We start from the raw sequence: 19,002 nt of genomic DNA on the forward strand, positions 1-19,002 counted from the left end.
TGATGATGAAGAGATTTTTTTTGAGAATGTATTTTTTGGATGACTGAGTCAGTCTCCAAGTGGGAGAATTGTTAGGTAGTGGAGCCTGATTAATTTTAGGTTTTTCTATTTATTCTCTATTTTAGGCTTTCCTATTTATTCTCTATTTTAGGTTTTCCTATTTATTCTCTGTAACAAAAAATACTCTGATTTATTAATATAAATATACCTCACCGCCATGGAAGTTTACTCACGGGGTTTTACCACGAAAAATTGGATTTTCTCTCTCTCTCTCTCTCTCTAGATTTCTCATCTCTTTCTCTTGAAAGCTCTTGTGTTCTTCATTCATCTAGTGTGTGTACGTGAGTTCGATCCTAACAACATAGAAATAATCGAATTCTCACTTATAAAATAAAAATACAAATACTTAATTAATTAAGCTATTTAAATTCAACGTCAAAAACTAGTTATAATAATGGGTCCTAAGAAGTAGTATCATCAAAGTAAAACACACATAACAATAAACTATTTTTTTCATAGGAAAAGAGAAAGTGATATTTTCTTGAGAGTATTGAACTATCACATAAAATGATAATGGAATAATAGTATATAATATTATTCTCATTTATGTTGGTGGAAGTAATTTTTCACACGTGGGAGACATGCAATCGGATCTACCAAATTATTAACTTGAAAACAACAAGAAAACTTTTACCATGTTAGATTGCTCAAATTACCTTTCAATTCTACGTCACATAAAACTTTACCTTTCAATGAAATCTCGAAATTATACAATTTTCAAGAGTCAAATTTTTAGTTTTGACAATAAATTTGAATTCTAAATCTTTTTAAATAATATTGACATGTTTAAATCCAAGTGAAAAATATTATACATGACTTAAAATATTGACATATAAAATTAAAACAGTCAAATAAAAAATAAATTTAATTTTTAAACTTTAAATAATATCACGTAAATTGAGTATCATGTATTTTTTACGGCACCAATGCATATATATAACTATATTGAAGAATTGACATTATTAAATTGCATTATTTACTTTATTTTATAACAACACAATATATATGTGTTAATATAATTTTTCTTTTACATGTTTTCAGTTAATACAATATACATTAAATAACTGATAATTATTAATACTTAGCTAGTGTTTGGTCATAAATTTTTAAATATTATTTGAATGAAAATTTTGGGTGAAATTTCACCATCTGTTTGGTCATAGGATTTAAGAAATATATTTCACCTTTTTAGAAAAACATGATTTATACCCATAAGTTTTAAAAACTATCAAAACTAACTATAAGTTTGTATTACAAATCAATTGGATGTTCGTTACAACAATAACAAATAGCGTCCATGACACTAGAACAATGTGGTAATTTGGAGTGAGTGCAACAAGCATTATTTCATACATCGTGAAGTAGACGAAACACATGACTTTGTTACCTTGATCTAATTTTTCATTATTTTCATCAACAATCATATCATCATTTAATATTACTAAATATTTCATCACTATTTTGGTGTTCACGTAAAAAATTATATAATACAACACAAACAACTACTAATAGAAAATGTTTTTGTAAAAGATAAAAGTTTGAGGTATAATTTTAATTTTCAAAAGGTCCCAAATAATGATATTTGTCCCAAATACTAGAAAAAACTAGTATTGAGAAATTTGGGATATTTGCCAAACATATTTCCTAAATAATGGCAAAATATATGAACAAACATTATTTGCTAAATTTTTTTTAAATATTGTTTAGAAAATCTATGACCAAACGGGTCCTTAGCTAATATCGTCATATACTAGTTGATACTCATCGTTTGAATACAGACTCTTTCCTAATAATTATAACGCAATGTTTTCGAGAGATTAATATTGAAACAAACATTTTTATTATTATTATTAAAATAGCGATAGTAATCAATTGTATAGATTTTGTGAATCTAATTCATAGTGACTTAATCCAAAAGTTACGCACTAAATGACAATTCTTTAAATATTTTGGATCGAAAATCAAAATATAAAAACCCAATAGTCAATGAAAATTTCATTGTTTCCTAATAAATACCCTACATTTTTTCTGCCAAAAAGTAGGCTACATCAATTTTGAATCACGGGTTCAATCAACAATGATTTTCAAAATTAATTATGACAGATTTCAACTAATTCCGCAAGAGACAAAATTCAACATTTTAAATTTTATATACTATACGATAGAAAAGGTTTTTTTTTTCTAAAAAAAGAAAATAGTTAATGACTGATAAAATATTATTAGTAACTTACAATATAAATGTGTAATAATACACAATAACAATTCAAATAATTAATTTTTTATATTATCAATGTAATTTGACTTATTCTAAGCATATCTTTTTTTTTTCAAAGTTAATATCTTGCACTCAAAAGAAAAATAATCAAAATAAAAAAATAGAAAGAAAAACAACGTTAACTATATAACAAAAAACACTCTGATAAATAAACAAACACGTATGCTAGTAAAAAAACGGAGGATAAGATCTCATGTGAAATAATTGATTAATACTATCCTCTCTGTCTCATTTTAATTGATCATTTTTAATACATATATTAAGAAATCATTTACAGGAAGAAAATTTTATTAATTCACACTTTAAAAAATATTTTAAAAACTTTACAAATAAATATAAACACTTCAAAAAGAATTAATTACAAAAATAATATATTAAAATTTTAATTAATTTTTTATTTAGTCAGATAGACAATTAATATGGCATGAAACAACTGTTTCAGCTAATATGAGAAAGATAAATAAGGAGATGAGACTATTATTCTACAATCCGTATGTTTAAAATCTTTGATATCTATATTTTCTTATAATAATGATGTTCTCAATTAAAAATATGTCATGTCCTATCTAATCACGTCTTTCAATTTATTTTCGACCTATATCGGCCATGTATACCAAAATATTTGAGTGAGCTAATTAATATATGAACAACATAAGTGAGTCCTCTTCAATGGTATTTCCACATTAATTCAAACAGATGAGTGTTTTATCAAATTGTTCCAATTATATTTATTTATTATTGCAATCACAATAGCAATGCAAAATCAAATTAAGATACTGAGGGATGAAAAAATCAAAAAGGAAAAAGGACATTTGTGGGACCTATTAGGCTTTTTGGGGCAGTCATGGCCCATCTTTGATAAGTTGCTGAAATTTTAGTCAAAAGCTTAAATTATTGTTATTTTCGTTTCTGTTCACCTTTTTTTTTTTGGCGGTAGGAATAAATAAATTGGTTAGGCAAATAAATTCATAGAAAATATGATCTTTTGCACTTATACAATTAGAACATAAGAAAATTATCGGTCTGCATCTCTTAAGTGTTAAATTAATTCTCCATCATAAAACTTAAACATTTTTTATTGTCATAAAAGACTAGCAAATCGTTTATCCATATCAAAAAGGTGTATTCATTTAACACCTCTCAATACTTTCCGTTTTAATTTATATGTAAACTTATGTTTTGCTTCAAATATATAACATTTTATGAGACTAAAAACTATTCAGTTTAGATAAAATGAATAGTTCAAATTAAATTGTCATTTGGTTGTCTTTTTTTTCAAAAAAAAAAAAAAGTTGTGGACCGAAGAAGCTTGAATCAAAAGATACTTGACCTTGACTTAAAATATGTTTCATATTTTACTAATTTTAGCTACCAATTGAAGCAATCCAATATTCACATAAACTTACCAGCAAATTCTCTCAAAAAGTAACTTTGACTGTTGGAAAAGCAAATCCCCATATTCTTTGGCCTTGGAGGACTCTTATTGAGAACATTGGTTCAATTCACACCACCACATCATCAAAACAAATAAAACAGCACATCCCTCACACCTCGTATCTGTACGAACGACTAAAGAAAAAGCGCAGTTCAGTGCACAAAGCTCCCACTATGTGCAGGGTTCGAGTGGAACCACGTTAAAAGGAAAAGGCATTGGCTGTAAAACCAGATGAGTATCCATTGATACTAGTTGTACCGCTAAATCAAGCATTTGGTAATGACGTTGGCATGTGGCAATGGAACGTATCCAGCTCTTCTCTCCTCGAATGAGTACTCGATATTATCAGCACAAGCAGAAACATGGCGACTGGATGGGGTCATTGCAGTCTGCATGGCAGTGGAAACTGATGAAGGAGTTGCTGGCATTGGAATGGGCAATGTTTTTGGGGTAATACTTCCTTCAACAGCAGAGGCAATCTTTGTTGGAGTCGTAATTGGAGTCTTGTTCAAAGACACTGTTTCCTTGAGTCTTCCTTCAGCAGAGGTAATCTTGGTTGGAGTCATAACTGGTGTTCTGTTCAAATACAGTGCTTCCTGGACCACCCCGCTTTTTAGGGTCTGATTCTGAATATTGATGGTACTAGCATTTGATGATAACAATGACGACAAGGGAGAAAGAGGCTTCCTTGTCTGTGTTGTTGCATTTTTAGGTGGATTTAACGGTCCCTTCCTTATCTGTGCTGATTCACTTCTAGGTGGATTTAAAGGGGCCTTTCTTGTCTGTACTAATTCAGTTCTAGGTGTATAAGGGGGATAGAGGCTTCCTTGGTTCTTTCTTGGTGCCAAGATGCTATCTCTTCTGCCTACAACAAAAAGTCAAAAGTTAGACAATTTGAATATCAATAGCGCGGTCCAATTTAGAAGCCTCAAAAGCTCAATAAACATAGACATAGAAATGAGTATACAACAATTTTGGTGGAAAAGTAAATTCAGATACACTAGAGGACAAGATCACAAGCCTACCACTTTGGGGAGTTTGCTGTTTCAACGAGCTAGACAGTCGAGAGGATGGTGCAGGTTTACCAGCATATGGGGTTTGAAGCATTGATCCTCCAAGCGATAGTCTTTTATTGGTCAAACCTCCCATTGATGGTCTAAAATTCTTCTTTGCACTCTTTGAAGGACTAGGTATTGAACCAAAAAGTGCTTCTTGCTCCACCATCAACTGTCCCTGAAGCTTCTTCTGGTCCTTGAATAAAAAGAAGAATCTTATAAACAACTAATACACAGAGAAGTCATTTCATGTGTAATAATAAAATGGAAAATCCATACCCTCTGTCTCTGACGCTCAAGCTCCCTCTCCTGCTTTAGAACACAATATTGCTCAATCATATAAAGAACGGCTACCTGGAAAGCAAAACTGAAGGCGTAAGTAAACAATACAAGAGCGTTATCATCAACTTCGAAGAGTTAAGGCAGCTGCAGATGTGGATGCATGGTTAGTCTTGCTTAATATTGCTATAGCAAAGTCGAGTTAGGTGCTTACACCATCATACAAGAATTCATGTCCTCTTTCTTTCTGCCAAGCGCTAGCTCTCAATCTCAATGTCTCCACCATAGCTGCCACAAAGTCAATTTTAAGATTCTTACCAAACTAATCAAGTTTAATTGGCACACTAAACAGACATGCAACAATGTAAGTGATTTGTTAATGATAAACTATAATTGATTAGCATAACAAAATTTCAGAAACCACACATGTGATTTAACTCTTACTTTCTGGTATCTGCATTCTTAGAGTACACTTGTTATGCAGTAAGCTAACTCAAAGAAGATTAATATCAAAATCTAGGCAGGTTATTTGTATTAGCAAAATCAATTTTTAATGATGGGAGACACGGGGAACAGAAAATAGGTTCCGTACCAGGTATTTTGTTGACAAGAACTCGAGCTTTCTCAGCTCGCTTCAAATTACGATGTGTACCTTTTCCACCATGGTAACGATTTTCATCCTAAATAAAACATATTAGAAACAGAAGTATGGCGCAGAACATACAGGAAAAAGGTCAAAAAACAGAACATAACGTCCAACCCTGTTGTATTCCTCCAACCAACACTCCTCATCACATGCAGCCAACCACTTCTCCAACTTTTCAAGAATCTCTCTCCTACTAAAGGTTTCCTCTTTAACCTTGGAAATCTGGACCTCGAATTGCTCAAGCAGATATGAAGGATCAATTGTGCCTACAAATTATAGCTTTACTACTTGAGAAATACAACAAAAACTTCACACATAATGGAAACTAAATAAATTTCTTTAAGAAATCAATTTGCTTAAGCATACAATAATCCATAAATTATCACAAAATGATTCAGTTAGAATGCATTTGGTTAGAAGTAGCTACGTGTAATCTTGATGACTAATTCATGACAGGAATAAGTTACCAGATTCTATAGCTTCAACAGAAAAGTCAACTGAATTTTGTGTTTCAATAACCAAATGTGCTTTCCTACAGATCTCCTCCAACTCCAGCCTCTTTCTCAGAAGAACCTCTTTCATTTTTGTTGATTTCATTGCCTGCAATCTTGACACTTCTGCCTCTGCCTGCATAAGTATTATAGAATTGCAATAATTTTCATTACTGCTATGAAAGCATCACAACAAGCCTAGAGAGCTCTCAATTTCTGCTAGAAATTAACAGCCTAAAATAATAATTGAAGAGAATTAGTTTATGTATTTTATACATGTTGAAGACTGTCGGCAGACAAAACATTAGGCTCATTTATTTCATTTTCTGAAGCTGCTATGTGCCTGGTGAAATCATAAAATTTCTGTTGCTCCTCTAGTGGTGTATCCATCAAGCTCCACAGCTCAATCAGGGTAGTTGCAAGATCTTGAAGCTAAACAACAAGAAGAACAGCATCAGTAGAGAGACAAATATGTGGTATGGAACAATTAAATTGACATTTATACTAACCCTAAGCAATCTTTGTTTCTTGAGCTCTTCCAATCTGTTGATCATAGCAGAAAGCTCAAAGATCATATCTTTGCTTATGTTTTTCAAGACACGAGAATCGTCTAAGGTTGGATCAACCTCAGAAATAGTTTGTTTGTAATCAACCCCAAGGACAACACATAATGAATTGATAGTTGTCAAGTGGTCAACCAGCAGCTTCAGGCGGTCACTCTGAAAATGTTTACAAGATTCTATTAGACAAACAGTAACTCTTGTAATTCTTTATTGCAGAGGAAATATTTCCGATTATTATGAAACTCTGCAACATTAATAGTGGAATGATACTCCCCGTTTGTTTTTTCCTCTATTGTAAGCTGTTCTGATGTGTCTGTGAAGTGACAGTTTACCGAACTCATTTTGCAAAAGTTGGAACTTTTTGTAATAATTTTATTCAAGGCAGCAATCGTGAGCTAAAACATGCAGAGTTTGAAGCAAGTAAAGAGAAGAAACAGAAAAAACCTTCTCTTCTTGCAAAGCAAGCAAATAATTCTGCATTTCTTCTAGTCTTCTGACAGACAAATCATTCTCATCAATTACACTCATTTGAGCATTCTCTTGGAAGTGTAAACAGAGCTCTTTCGAGAAAGTCTGTATCTGATCAACAACAGCCGCAAACTGGTTCATCCTCTCTCCTTTTCTCCTCTTCATCTCTTCTAACTTAGGCTTAATGGCCTCAAGCTCTTCCTTCAAACTTCTGGAAATCTGCTATGTAAGGAGGCTAAATGTTGAAAATTTTCTACATACCAAGCAAAAGATCATAAAGTTTCACTGAATGCTCCAAAGGAGAGATTTTTGTTTGTCTCACCTGCCTAGCATATGATGATTGTTCTCCTAGTGCTGCACATATCTTTGCAATTTCTGCTTCAGAGTCGGCAACAGTTTGCCGCAGTTGAGCCCGGCAACGACTTGCCTGATTCACTTTTCTTCTATATGCCTCCAGACACTCTTGCTGTAGCTCGAAAAGCATCTTATCCCTTTCGATATCAGGCTCTCCCATCTCATCCCATATTCTCTGATCCAAAATACAAGGTAACACACAAAAAAAGAGTACACTCTCAGAACACAATGTAAGTCTTGTATTTCTTAATAACAATAAAAGAGCCTAGTTCCAGCAAACCTGCATCTCAGAGAGAAGAGAGCCACAAGTTGTTTCCATATGAAAAGGCTTCTCACTTTGGCTGTTATTCATTGTTGAAGCATTAACACCTTGAGAAAGAGAAAGAGATGGTAAATGGAAAAGCTAAAGGCAATCCTGAAGCACGGAGATTGAATTTAGATAAGCTACATAGGAAAATCCCAGCTAAATTTAGAATAAAACGTTGAAGTATTTGCTGATTTATCACTCTCCAACCTTAAAATGAAAACGAAGCATTAACAATTTCATTGTTTCAAAAGTTATGATGATCATTTAGCACCTCTTGGACAGAATCTCGCAAATGATTTTTGATATTTATTTTGTTAGGCAATAAAAACATATATCGCACCAGAACTTATCTGTCCAATCAATCAACTATACCTCAATAATAAATTTCATGCAATTTAAAAGGATACTGCAAGAAAAAAAAAAGGCCTTTTAAGCCATGTTTAGTTTCTAGTCCAAAATGTGAAGATTATCATATGTAAAATTCCAAGAAAGACGAACTAATTGCCATAGAAACTAGAACCCTACTTCTTTGGATGCGCGCTAACAGACAAACCTCTTGATCTGTCCCCCTTACCAGAAACTAAAAATCTTGAATATCTAAAACTCTTTTGCTCCATGAACCATTACTTACTAACTATTCAAAAAATGCCAATCAACAACAACAAGATATCCGGTGTAATTTCACAAGTGGAACCTTAACCCTACCTCAAGAAGATAGAGAGGTTGTTTCTGATAGACCACGCCAACTCAAAAGATTCATGAAAAGCCAAGTCCTAAGTTAAAGGAAATATAATACATTTAGATTAGAAATAACAGCTTTCAACTTGAAAACCGCCTTTAATTTGTAAAATTGAGTTAAAATTCAAGAAGCACTAAACCCCACCCAGTTAAATGTAGCAACAAAATAGTATAGAAGTCTCCATGAATGTGAATATTGCGATTATTTGTTTCACCTATACACAGATACTGAATTCTGAAAACAGAGCACCAATTATCATCTAAAATACAAAGAAACTCGAGTAATTAAAACCCTTACTAGAATTTTGATCAGCCGTAATTAAGAGAAAACTGTGATCCTTTTCCGGCAAATTTGCTCAACCCAAGTGAAGTTATTGTTGTGATAATATGAAATTTTGTTAAAAGGGAAATGGAGGATTGTGTTGTTGAATTTGAGTGAGAGAAGGAGGGAAAGAAAAACGTTAGCTTTTCTTTTGTAAAGCAAACGTATGCACAAAGAGAGCGCTTTTATCTCTTTATAGGCCGTTTCATAATCCACTGTTTTTGAATTTCAAAGTACATCTTCATTTTACTCTTTTTTTTTCCTTTTTTTTTGTATTTTATAATTAGTAAGTAAATTTAATACTATGTCAATCTTCAAAAGATATGATTAAAGGTAAAAAAAAATATTTGATATTTTCAGCATGAAATTTTCGAAAACTGATAGTTGAGAAAAGTTTTTCACCATTTATAAAAGCTTCGGATTATTTTTAACCTTTTACCTATTCAATTCCTGTTTAAAAATCTTATATATTCTTTATTACATGCTAAAAAATTTGGATACGAAAGGAGTTTACGAACTTTTGAAAATTATAATTTGAGTAACGTATGACACTTATAATACTTTAAAGGATTTTGCATAAAAACATTGTTAAATAACAAAGATTATCAAGTATTCTTTTATATCCTAATCGATTTCATATGATCGTAATATTCACATCCATATGGATCGACTACCATATGTAATTGACAAAAAAGTACGGCTATTTTTGAGTTGTTGCAGTAATGGGCTGCTAATTTGATTAATTATTCGATTAAGATTGTGAAGTTGTGTTTCAGCCATAAGGTATATACTATGACAAAAAAAATAAAAATACAGCACACTTGAAGAAAGTGGACATACAAGAAGACCCTATTAGAAATCTCTCCATTCTATTCTGTGGCACGGAAATAATCAGGCCAAAAAACGCAAGGATGTCAATCGTAATAACAACATACCCAGTGTAATTTCATAAAGTAGGATATAATACAATAAAATATATGTAAACCTTAACCCTATAACAATATCGGATACTAAAAATATGTCAGTTAGTGCAATGGACTTAGGGGTGGCAAACGGTCGGATTAGATTGGTTTTGCATGGTTTGAATATGATTTGAGAAAAAATAGGGTGGATCATAATCCATCCAAATATAATATGGTCAAATATGATTTAGTCAAAATGGTTCTAACCCATTTAACCAAATTTGTTTTTCAAAACATAAATGTACCTCTCTTCACATACCCCGGGGCGCCCCTCCCCCCCCCTTCACCAACCTACCCCTAAAAAAAAGTATTTTTTCAAAAATAAAAAAAATCTATTTTTTTTTAAAAAAAAATTTACCCCGCCCCTTGGCAACCCCCTGCCCCCCACTCCACCTTCCACCAACATACCCTTTTTTTTTCAAAAAAAAATAATAATCTGTTTTTGCGAAAAGAAAAAAAGAAGAGTTTACCCTCTCCTCCCAGGCATTCTCCGCTCCCCACCCCCACTAAGAAAGAAATTCAAATTTGCTTTAGGAGTGTGAGATAGCCGAACAACCGGTGGGTTTTCCAACAGTGATAGCTGAACTAATCAGATGGGCCGCCCCAAACCTGGAGCTGACATTTAAAGCGGGAAAGCCTGATGCAACGGAGTCATTTTCCTCGGATAAGTTGAGGTACTTTTGCCAATAATCGAATGAGTTGAACTCTGTTCAACGAAATGAGTTGTTCGTGTAACTATGTTATACTGTTACACTCAATTCTGTGAACTTCTACCAACTTGCCTCTAAATTGTTTTTGAGTAAAAATGAAAATAAATGATCTAATATGGATCAAATGGATATCCATATTGAATCTGTTTTGACCATATTTGAAGAGACTTTTAAAATAGTTTGAAGCCCATATTTGACCAATATAATATGAGCGATCCAAATCATTACATATGATCAAAATGGACTCATTTTATTAATATGAGCTGAAATTATCACCCCTAAATGGACCATAGCAAAATAACTACAACCAATTGTGATCCACACTTCAGAAGCTTTGGTGATAACAATCCAAAAAGAAAAAATAGCAATTACAAAGAATATCAAGAAACATTATTGGCTGGAAACTTATAACTTACCCTCTTGAGAACTCATGTTTAAATATAAACTAAACTACCAACTTTGTGTTATATAGGAGCTAATAACCTCAAAATGACTATGTTTTAGCATCAAGCAAATCTGTCTGAGACAGACCTCACAAAATGGCTCACAGAGGTCGTCTCTACTTGTGCTTTTTCTCGAAACAAAGCCTTCCAAACTACCATACGAGGCAACCTGTACACATACATAAATGGGAAATGTGCAGAGGAAGAGGACTAGCTTGTTCTGATCCCCTCAAGGTACCAAGTTGAGAAAAGAGGCATCAAGTGTTGCTCCTCTCCTCACGGACGCTTGAGACCAGGTGACCACTGACTGAGCTGAAGTGGGATGAAGTTCACATGGCTTTGCAGATTAATTGGAGTTCCACTACACTTCTTCACATGGATCAACTGATTGGACAACCTAAGTTGCCACTAATCTTGAGGGAACCCCAAAGTGGCAAAAAGCTTGGATTTTGGCACAACATAACCAGTTGCTCAGAAAGCTTGGATTTTAGAATTCACATCCCATGTGAAACATATGAAAGAGAGAAAAAGCATCGAACAGCAATTGTAATTGTTGTTTAATTTTCATACATAAAATGTGCTGACATAACTGAAATTTGAAACTCACAGAATAGTCGAGGTACTTTGGGGTTTAAAGGTTCAATAAGAATGCCAAGCTTTATAGGTGCAAACTGGACCAAGTCCCATAATCAGCAGGGATTGGCCAGAGGGGGATCTTGTCCATCCAGAAGACATTCAGAGAGTCAATCCTATGCTTATGAACATGTAACTCCCAACAGTAAAATTTTATCCTTCCATTTTATTTATGTAAAATGAAAAAATAAAAGAGAAAGCTATGGGGCTACAAATTCTTCTCCACTAGACCTTTAAACTTCCTTTCAAAAATAAAGATCTTAGCTACCCAAGAAGGACGTAATGAGAAAATAAATGCAGAAATTCAACAAAAAGATTGGAAGCATCACAGCAGAACACTTCTATCACAAAATGTACTGAGGAATGCCAAGCAGTTCATTAAACAATAAACTGGAAGTATTTTCTGCGGAATATGCCTTCTTTCTTAAGTAAAAGAAGACGAGAAAGAATAAGGTATTATGCAGGCGAAGCAGAAGATAAGAAAGCATTGTTTTCATTTTTAAGGTTAGAAAACTGTCATCTGCGCTTCACTAATGAACATCTCTAAGCAATATAACATAGGCAACACCAGTTGAGTAACAAAGAGCATTTCCCAATGTGTAAATTTTCTCCAAAAAGAAATAACCAAATGAAGCAAATAATGCAAACATAAAAGATGATCAAGACGCAGTATGTTAAGTAAGGACATAAAGAGCAATAATCTGCAAATAATTAACTTACTGAATCTTAAGTTTTACTCACCAAAACCTTTACAACACTCAATCCATATGTCAAAAGCTTGTATTCTTCAAAATAGCAGCCTGCCAACATTGTGCTATCGATGTTCCTGCAGTCCGTTTGTGATGTCTCTCATACGGGAACTAGCCATAAAACACTCTTGAACATCTCATACATTTCTAACAACCCAGAGCCAGAAAAACTAGTCTGTCCAATTTCCAAGATCCATAATGGGTGATCTATTCTACGCTTAGGATACCAAAACCTACCCTATTAGATACATGAAAAATCTAATTAACAGGATGAGCCATAACTTGAAAAAAGAAGAGCAGAAACAGGAAGAAGCATTTATTTTGATTCCAATTTTATGAGTTAAATGTTTAACTTGTCAACTACATCACCAATTACTTTTAAGAGTGGCAGAAGTACAGTTAAAAAGAAGATAGAAATTCTTGTTAATGAAGGACCTTGAGATCCAAAGAAGCTCCATGAAATGATAATAAGCCTTCCACACATGTTTTTGACAAGAGGACGAATGTATTTACTTAAGAGAATTCAGGTATGTGGAGCAGGAGTTACAAAATTGTGGATAAGTGGGTAAAGACCTCAGGGGTAATAAGGGATGACGTAACAAGGAATAACGATCAAGACGTGAATTTTATCCTTAGTAAAAGCAGGAGCAGACATCAGCCTTCTTTAGACATGCAAATATATGATACTTCTACGACCAAAGTGTAGTTATAGCAACAATTCAAATAGAAAAGGAAAAAGAAAAGTGATGACAGAAAAATTTGCATAAGCTCTTTCTGTAAAGGAGAGGTGCCAACACACATTCAAGGAAATATTAAATAAACTTCAATTTGTTGCCCATCATTTTCATTCTGGGATGGTATACACGTAATTAAGAAAAATGAAGAAACAATTACAGAAATATGTGACGATAGCTTTTATGGTTGAACAGAAAATTACAGACAATGAAAAGTTCCCATAAGCTTTCTATTCATCAATTGTATATGTCCAATTTAAGATATATGCCACAAACTAGTCCTTAAACAATAAACCTTCACACTTTTTCAATGTTTGCTAGCAGCTTAAGAGGTCCTCGCCTCAATCCTCATAACGGCTTTCAGAAATTGAGGCTAAACTTAGCAACTTATGGTCAATAGAATGAACACATTGATTATGTTTATCTTAAGCATAAACAAATTTAGTAAGAATTGCCATTTCCATTTTCAAAAAATAGCAAATCAGGGAACTAATTCAAGAGTTGACTGGAAAGAATTAATTATAAGCAAACCATAAAAATCTCTCTAGGTACAAGGGCAACAATTTTAACAACACCATCACAACTTATTACACTTGTTTGACAAATCATATATCCACAGATTGTTCTCACACCAGGGATGCATAATAGATTTGGAATTATAAATCGCTTCAAAAGCAATTCCAAGAATGTGTGTAAAATTTAGAGATTGACTGCATTTAATTTTGCCAAAACTTTCCTAGAGAAGTCCTGGTGATTTAATAAATAGTCAAAAACATGTCTCTTCATCAGATCAAGGTATCAGGAATTCAAATAAGTAACACAATTATAAGTACTCTGTATTTAGATTGAGACTCATCTTTCAAGAAAATAAAGTTCTTACTTAAATTGGATTAGTTTTTAATGATTATCCAAATATCAACGAGGTTTGCATATGCTTATTAATTATTGTTATTATTGCGTCATAACATAACAGGATCATACACAATTATATGTGTTGAATGAACATCATACAGTCTCATCTTCTCCAAAATTTCCCTTGTTTCTGCAATAGGACTTAGATTTTAGAGCAAACAGGCCAAAATAGAACTTGACCGAAACAAATCGTGAATTAAGCTAGATTTTTATCCTTGTCTTCTTTATTCTTTTTCCACATCAAGATGAGTTGATTAGCAAGTCAAATTATTTTGGTATATCCTCAAGAGTATGTATTAAGGAAGTCTATTTACATGATGATTTCAAACTACTATTGAATAGAATCATGTCATGTATCTATGTTCAACCTGAATCAGAAGCCAAAAATATAAGCCAATGGTACATCAACACTAACTCCTCAATTGTCCAAAAAAGTTGGGTTTTCATAGAGTTTCAAATTGTCATCTCCAACTAGAAGGTTTTGCCACCATCAAAAAAATAACTTGAAATTTTTTCCACATTCGTGGAAGAAGAAAAGGAGGAGGTATCAACAAAAACTGTTTTACAATGGGACGGGCTCATGAGTCATGATGTTCATGTTAATCAACATAATCAATACAAATCTTCACCCATATTCTCCACATACACTTGGTCACTCTATTAATCCACAAGATCCCTTGTGTTTCACCAGATTATAAGCAATCTTTTGGATAAATTTCAACTTATGGTCTTCTAGGCTATTCCTTTGGATACTACCCACCAATTGCTAATAGCATAATATATATATCACACACATGGGCATCACAAATGCTTGATATTACATACTTCTATAGACAAAGCTGAAATTTTGCTAAAGAGTTCATCTTATCCTAATTCCTAAATTAATATAGCTAACAGAAACAGGTTTAGTCAATCTTGGTCGTTATTTGAAAATTCAGATTATCACTGTCCTCAATTCTTTGGTTAGCATCTGAGAAGTAAAATCAATAGAGCAGCAGCATATACAATAAATGCAAGATAGTAAAAGGTAATCGCTAACTCAGATATGGCAAGTGCAACCAAGTTTAAGTTTTGAAAATTTATGACAGGTCAAATAACTATCTAATGTATGTGCAAAGAAGCTCATGGGCTGTACTTTACAGAATTACAACAGCAAAGACGACAAAGAGGCTGCCAGATGTTTCAACCTTTTGTCTACACAAATATACAACCCACATCTAACATTATAGTATGAAAAATGGAACAAGGAGGACTATAATTAAGTTAGAGTGGGTCACCAGCTGTAAGATCTCTAAACAAGCCCCCCAGGTTTGAATCCGCTGTCAACACAATCTGCGCCGGAGTCCAGTTCACAGGACGAATCAAACCATTTAGGGTTCTCAGGGTAGAAGTTCTCAACAACGAAGCCTACATCTGTATCTATACTCTCATCATGCCTTAAGGGCTTGGTCAATTTAGAATTCCCACAGTCAAGAATGCCCTTCTGATCGAATTCGCTGCACTCCAATGGTTTCTCTGATTTACAAGACTCACCCAGCAGATCCTTCTCATTCCTACAATCTGACCTTATCTGATCCCAAGATGCAACCTCCCCAAGTGTTCTCCCAAAGCTGTCTTCATCTTCCTCAATAAGCTCTGCATCCTTCCCATCCTCATAAATGCGATGATCGTGAACACCCCAATCTGCCAAATCATTTTCCCCGACCAATAGATCGTCCGAGGTCGGCTTATCTGAGAGCAACCCAACTGACTTTGATCCATATTCTCTCACATTCCTAAGTTTATTCGCAAAATCAAACAATTCACGAGACACCGAGCACAATAACTCATGAGGAACTTTCCCAATCTGGCCCTCAAGCAGTGCAATCTCATTCCTTGCTTCCTGCATTTGCTGCAAAATCGAATGTTGCAGATCTCCACTATCCTTCCCAAGGAACCCAAAATCTTCATTTTCTACTTCGTCGCCCATCCCATACACTGTTTCCTGATCCATCAAAACCCCTCCTTTATGCCCAACTACTCGATGCATTATTCTTGCATTCCCATCTGAAGCACCAGGTTCATGCCCCGAGTGCACTGCATACAACTTAAAGACTGCTGTCCCTTCCTCCAGATAGACAAATGACTTATCCTTCTCATTATAATTTGATATTGGAACTATCGCCCTGATACGAAACCCACACCCACACCGTTTTGACGTGTAAGGCTCTCTTTTTAAAATCCTCGATTTCTTCGAGGATGCAGGCTCTCCAGCTCGATGACACGCGTAATCTTTAACCTCAGCTATAAATGGTTTGTACCTTACATATTTCTGCCTAATACACAAGGCCACCTTATACTTTGTGGCCAATTGTTGTAATCTAACAGGCACTTCCTTTGCGGGTACTTCAAATGATTCAGTATACTCAAACCTACGTCTCTTAGTACGTGGCGCAGACTCTGAGCACACGGGGCAAACCTCAACACAAACCCTAATATAACTCTCAGGTATTCCATAAAATTTAGCACCTACAGTCCACACCTGTTTAATTCTTTCTACAGTTTCTTTCAGTCCCAAGTGTTTTAAATCCGCATCACAGTGAAAACTTGTGACTATATCATGCCATTGATCAACATGGGAAACGAATTGACTGGAATTATTCTTGAAACACAGTAATTCATTACCATTCAAAGGGTCGATATTCGCGATAAGCTTGTCCTGGATCCGCTTCCACGCCGTGAGGTATGCCGTGTCCTCATTCCGGTCCTTCCACACCAAACGCCAGCTTTGAAGCACCGACGACGGCGTCACAGATCGAATTTCCTCCGGCGTCGCCACACGGCCCGCGAGAAGACAGCGTATCATCAGGGCATGTGATTCCTTATTGAAAGTGTAGAATTGAGATGAAATGTGAGCTTCTGGGCTTATATTCGCCACAGCCACGGTATGCCGATGACGTTTCTCCGCCTTATTTTTGTCGCCCTTCCCCAAACCCAAATCAGGGTTAGGGTTAGGGTTCGCAGAAACGATGTCGTTCTGCTGCTCCAATTGGGGTAGCGACTGAATTAGCTGCTGGTGATGGTGATGGTGATGGTGATGGTGCTGATGTTGATCGGGATCGGAGGAAGTATGGCTGGTATCATCGTCGTCGTCGTCCCGGAAGAATCCAATATCAGAAAAAAAGGGTTCTTCTTCCTCCTCCTGTAAAATTGACGGCTGAGATTGATCCAAGATTTGATGATGCGGGTCCAAGTGATGATGGAACATATCTTCTTCTTCAACTTTGCTAGGATTCATAGCTTTCTGCAAAATGGGTATCTGAAGAAAGCGTTCTTTTTTTTGGTCTCTCAGAGTAATCGAAGGGGCAGGGAGACGATTTGCTGACACAAGTAAGTTCCCTCACATTCTTGATTTCTCCGCTCACTGCTTTCTTCTGTTGAAATACCGATTCAGTGGTAGTGGGAAATAGAAAAGAACATAGAGGAAAGTGACGGACTATGTGGAACTTCAAGTCTTTGACTCATGTCAAACATGCACTACTACTACTACTACCTTTTGTTGTTTGTGAGTTTTGAATGTTTCTAAGGTTTGCGCCTCTTTAACCCCCTTTTATATTGTGTATATTGCCTTCAATTTCTCTCATCTTCTTGTTTTTGTGATATTTGTGTTATTCCCTTTAGTTTGAAACAAATGTTTGATTGATCTAGGTTTTTAATTTCAAATTGAGATTATTTTGAGAAAGATTTCTTTATGATTCGACATTATATAGATAGTCGGCTTTTTTAAATCGTCAAGAGTGTTATGCAGAGAGAACTAAGAAGTGTTCTTGAGATGATATAAGAGTAGGAGAAAGAAACGTACAATTATCATATCGTATGATCTGATAAAATGTCAGCGGCAAAAGCTTAAATCTGTATATTTATAATTTCGCCTGATTAACTTAGTTGTGATATTAAAGAAAGAATTTTAATTCTTATTAAGTTGTAAGATGATTGAGCACAATCAACATAACTTATATAGTAGTTTTATAATTAAAATGAGTGTCCAGAAAAATGTGTGAGCCTGTTAGGAAAAATAAGATTTAAGAATGACATATTAACATTAATGTAGGAATGCTTTATGTGGTGAATAAGATGATTTGAACATGTAAAGAACAGATGCACGAATGTCCTAATGAGAAAGTGTAAGAAGTTGAATCCAAAGAAAGGAATAGTTAGATCAAAGAAGTAATGGGGAGAGGTGATGATTGGACATGGAATGGCACATCTTTTTTCTGAGGATATGGCCTTAGATAGAAAGATATGAAGATAGCATAGGTTGGTATGGTAATAGGTAGTTAAGTATTATCTCACTTTTCGGTTAAATTAGGCTTGATGGTAGTCGGAAGCACAATGCATGTCATAACATTAATGTTATTCGTATAAATGTTATATACTTTTTCTCCAGGGTGGGCATAAACACTGGAAAATCGAAACACCGAACCGAACCAAAATTTTTCAGAATTTCAATTTCGGTATTTTGGTTTTCGGTTCGGTATTTGGTTTACTTTTTTGTATTTTTTGGTATTTCGGTTCGGTTTTCGGTTATTATTTTGGTTTTCGGTATTTCGATTTAAACCGAAATATTATACTATAATTTATATTATATTAATTAATAATTATTAATATTAAATAATTTTTTTTTAAAAGAAACCCTATGGCCCTATTCCTCTCTCTTTCATCTTTCTAGTTTCTACTGATTTTCTTTTTCTCCTTTCCTCTTCCTCTCCTCTTCTTCCTTTTCCTCTTCTCCTCTTCCTCTTCTCCTCCAGCCAGAAGCAGCAGCAGCGCCGGCCGTCCGCCAGAAGAAGCAGCAGCGCCGGCCGTCCGCCAGAAGAAGCAGCAGCG

General features: G+C 34.4%; 2 protein-coding genes and 1 pseudogene across 5 annotated transcripts; 1 reads left to right on the forward strand and 2 right to left on the reverse strand.

Moving 5' to 3' along the window:
* Positions 1-3,748: 3,748 nt before the first annotated feature.
* On the reverse strand, positions 3,749-9,178 carry LOC107009936 (65-kDa microtubule-associated protein 3). Of its 4 annotated transcripts, XM_015209239.2 has the most exons (14): positions 8,970-9,178; positions 8,639-8,706; positions 7,907-7,995; positions 7,595-7,801; positions 7,249-7,491; positions 6,751-6,960; positions 6,518-6,673; positions 6,218-6,377; positions 5,865-6,016; positions 5,697-5,784; positions 5,319-5,392; positions 5,105-5,179; positions 4,796-5,021; positions 4,031-4,635 (listed from the first exon to the last, which is right to left on the reverse strand). In XM_015209239.2, exons 3-14 carry the CDS (start codon positions 7,976-7,978, stop codon positions 4,031-4,033), a joined length of 2,268 nt encoding a protein of 755 aa, XP_015064725.1. In that variant the 5' UTR covers positions 7,979-7,995; positions 8,639-8,706; positions 8,970-9,178. The 4 variants fall into 4 exon arrangements, with proteins under 4 accessions (XP_015064733.1, XP_015064720.1, XP_015064725.1 ...); XM_015209247.2 differs by lacking the exon at positions 8,639-8,706 and having other exon boundaries at positions 3,749-4,635; positions 4,796-5,015; XM_015209234.2 differs by lacking the exon at positions 8,639-8,706 and having other exon boundaries at positions 3,749-4,635; positions 8,970-9,177.
* Positions 9,179-15,143: 5,965 nt separating this feature from the next.
* On the reverse strand, positions 15,144-17,712 carry LOC107008532. Its single transcript, XM_015207616.2, has one exon. The coding sequence runs from the start codon at positions 17,411-17,413 to the stop codon at positions 15,428-15,430; it is 1,986 nt and encodes a 661-aa protein (XP_015063102.1). The 5' UTR covers positions 17,414-17,712; the 3' UTR covers positions 15,144-15,427.
* A 633-nt stretch (positions 17,713-18,345) lies between these two features.
* The window catches only part of LOC114075570, a 4,761-nt pseudogene continuing 4,104 nt past the window's right edge, over positions 18,346-19,002 (forward strand).

This window comes from Solanum pennellii, chromosome 1 (assembly GCF_001406875.1).
Source record: "Solanum pennellii chromosome 1, SPENNV200".
Taxonomy (NCBI): domain Eukaryota; kingdom Viridiplantae; phylum Streptophyta; class Magnoliopsida; order Solanales; family Solanaceae; genus Solanum; species Solanum pennellii.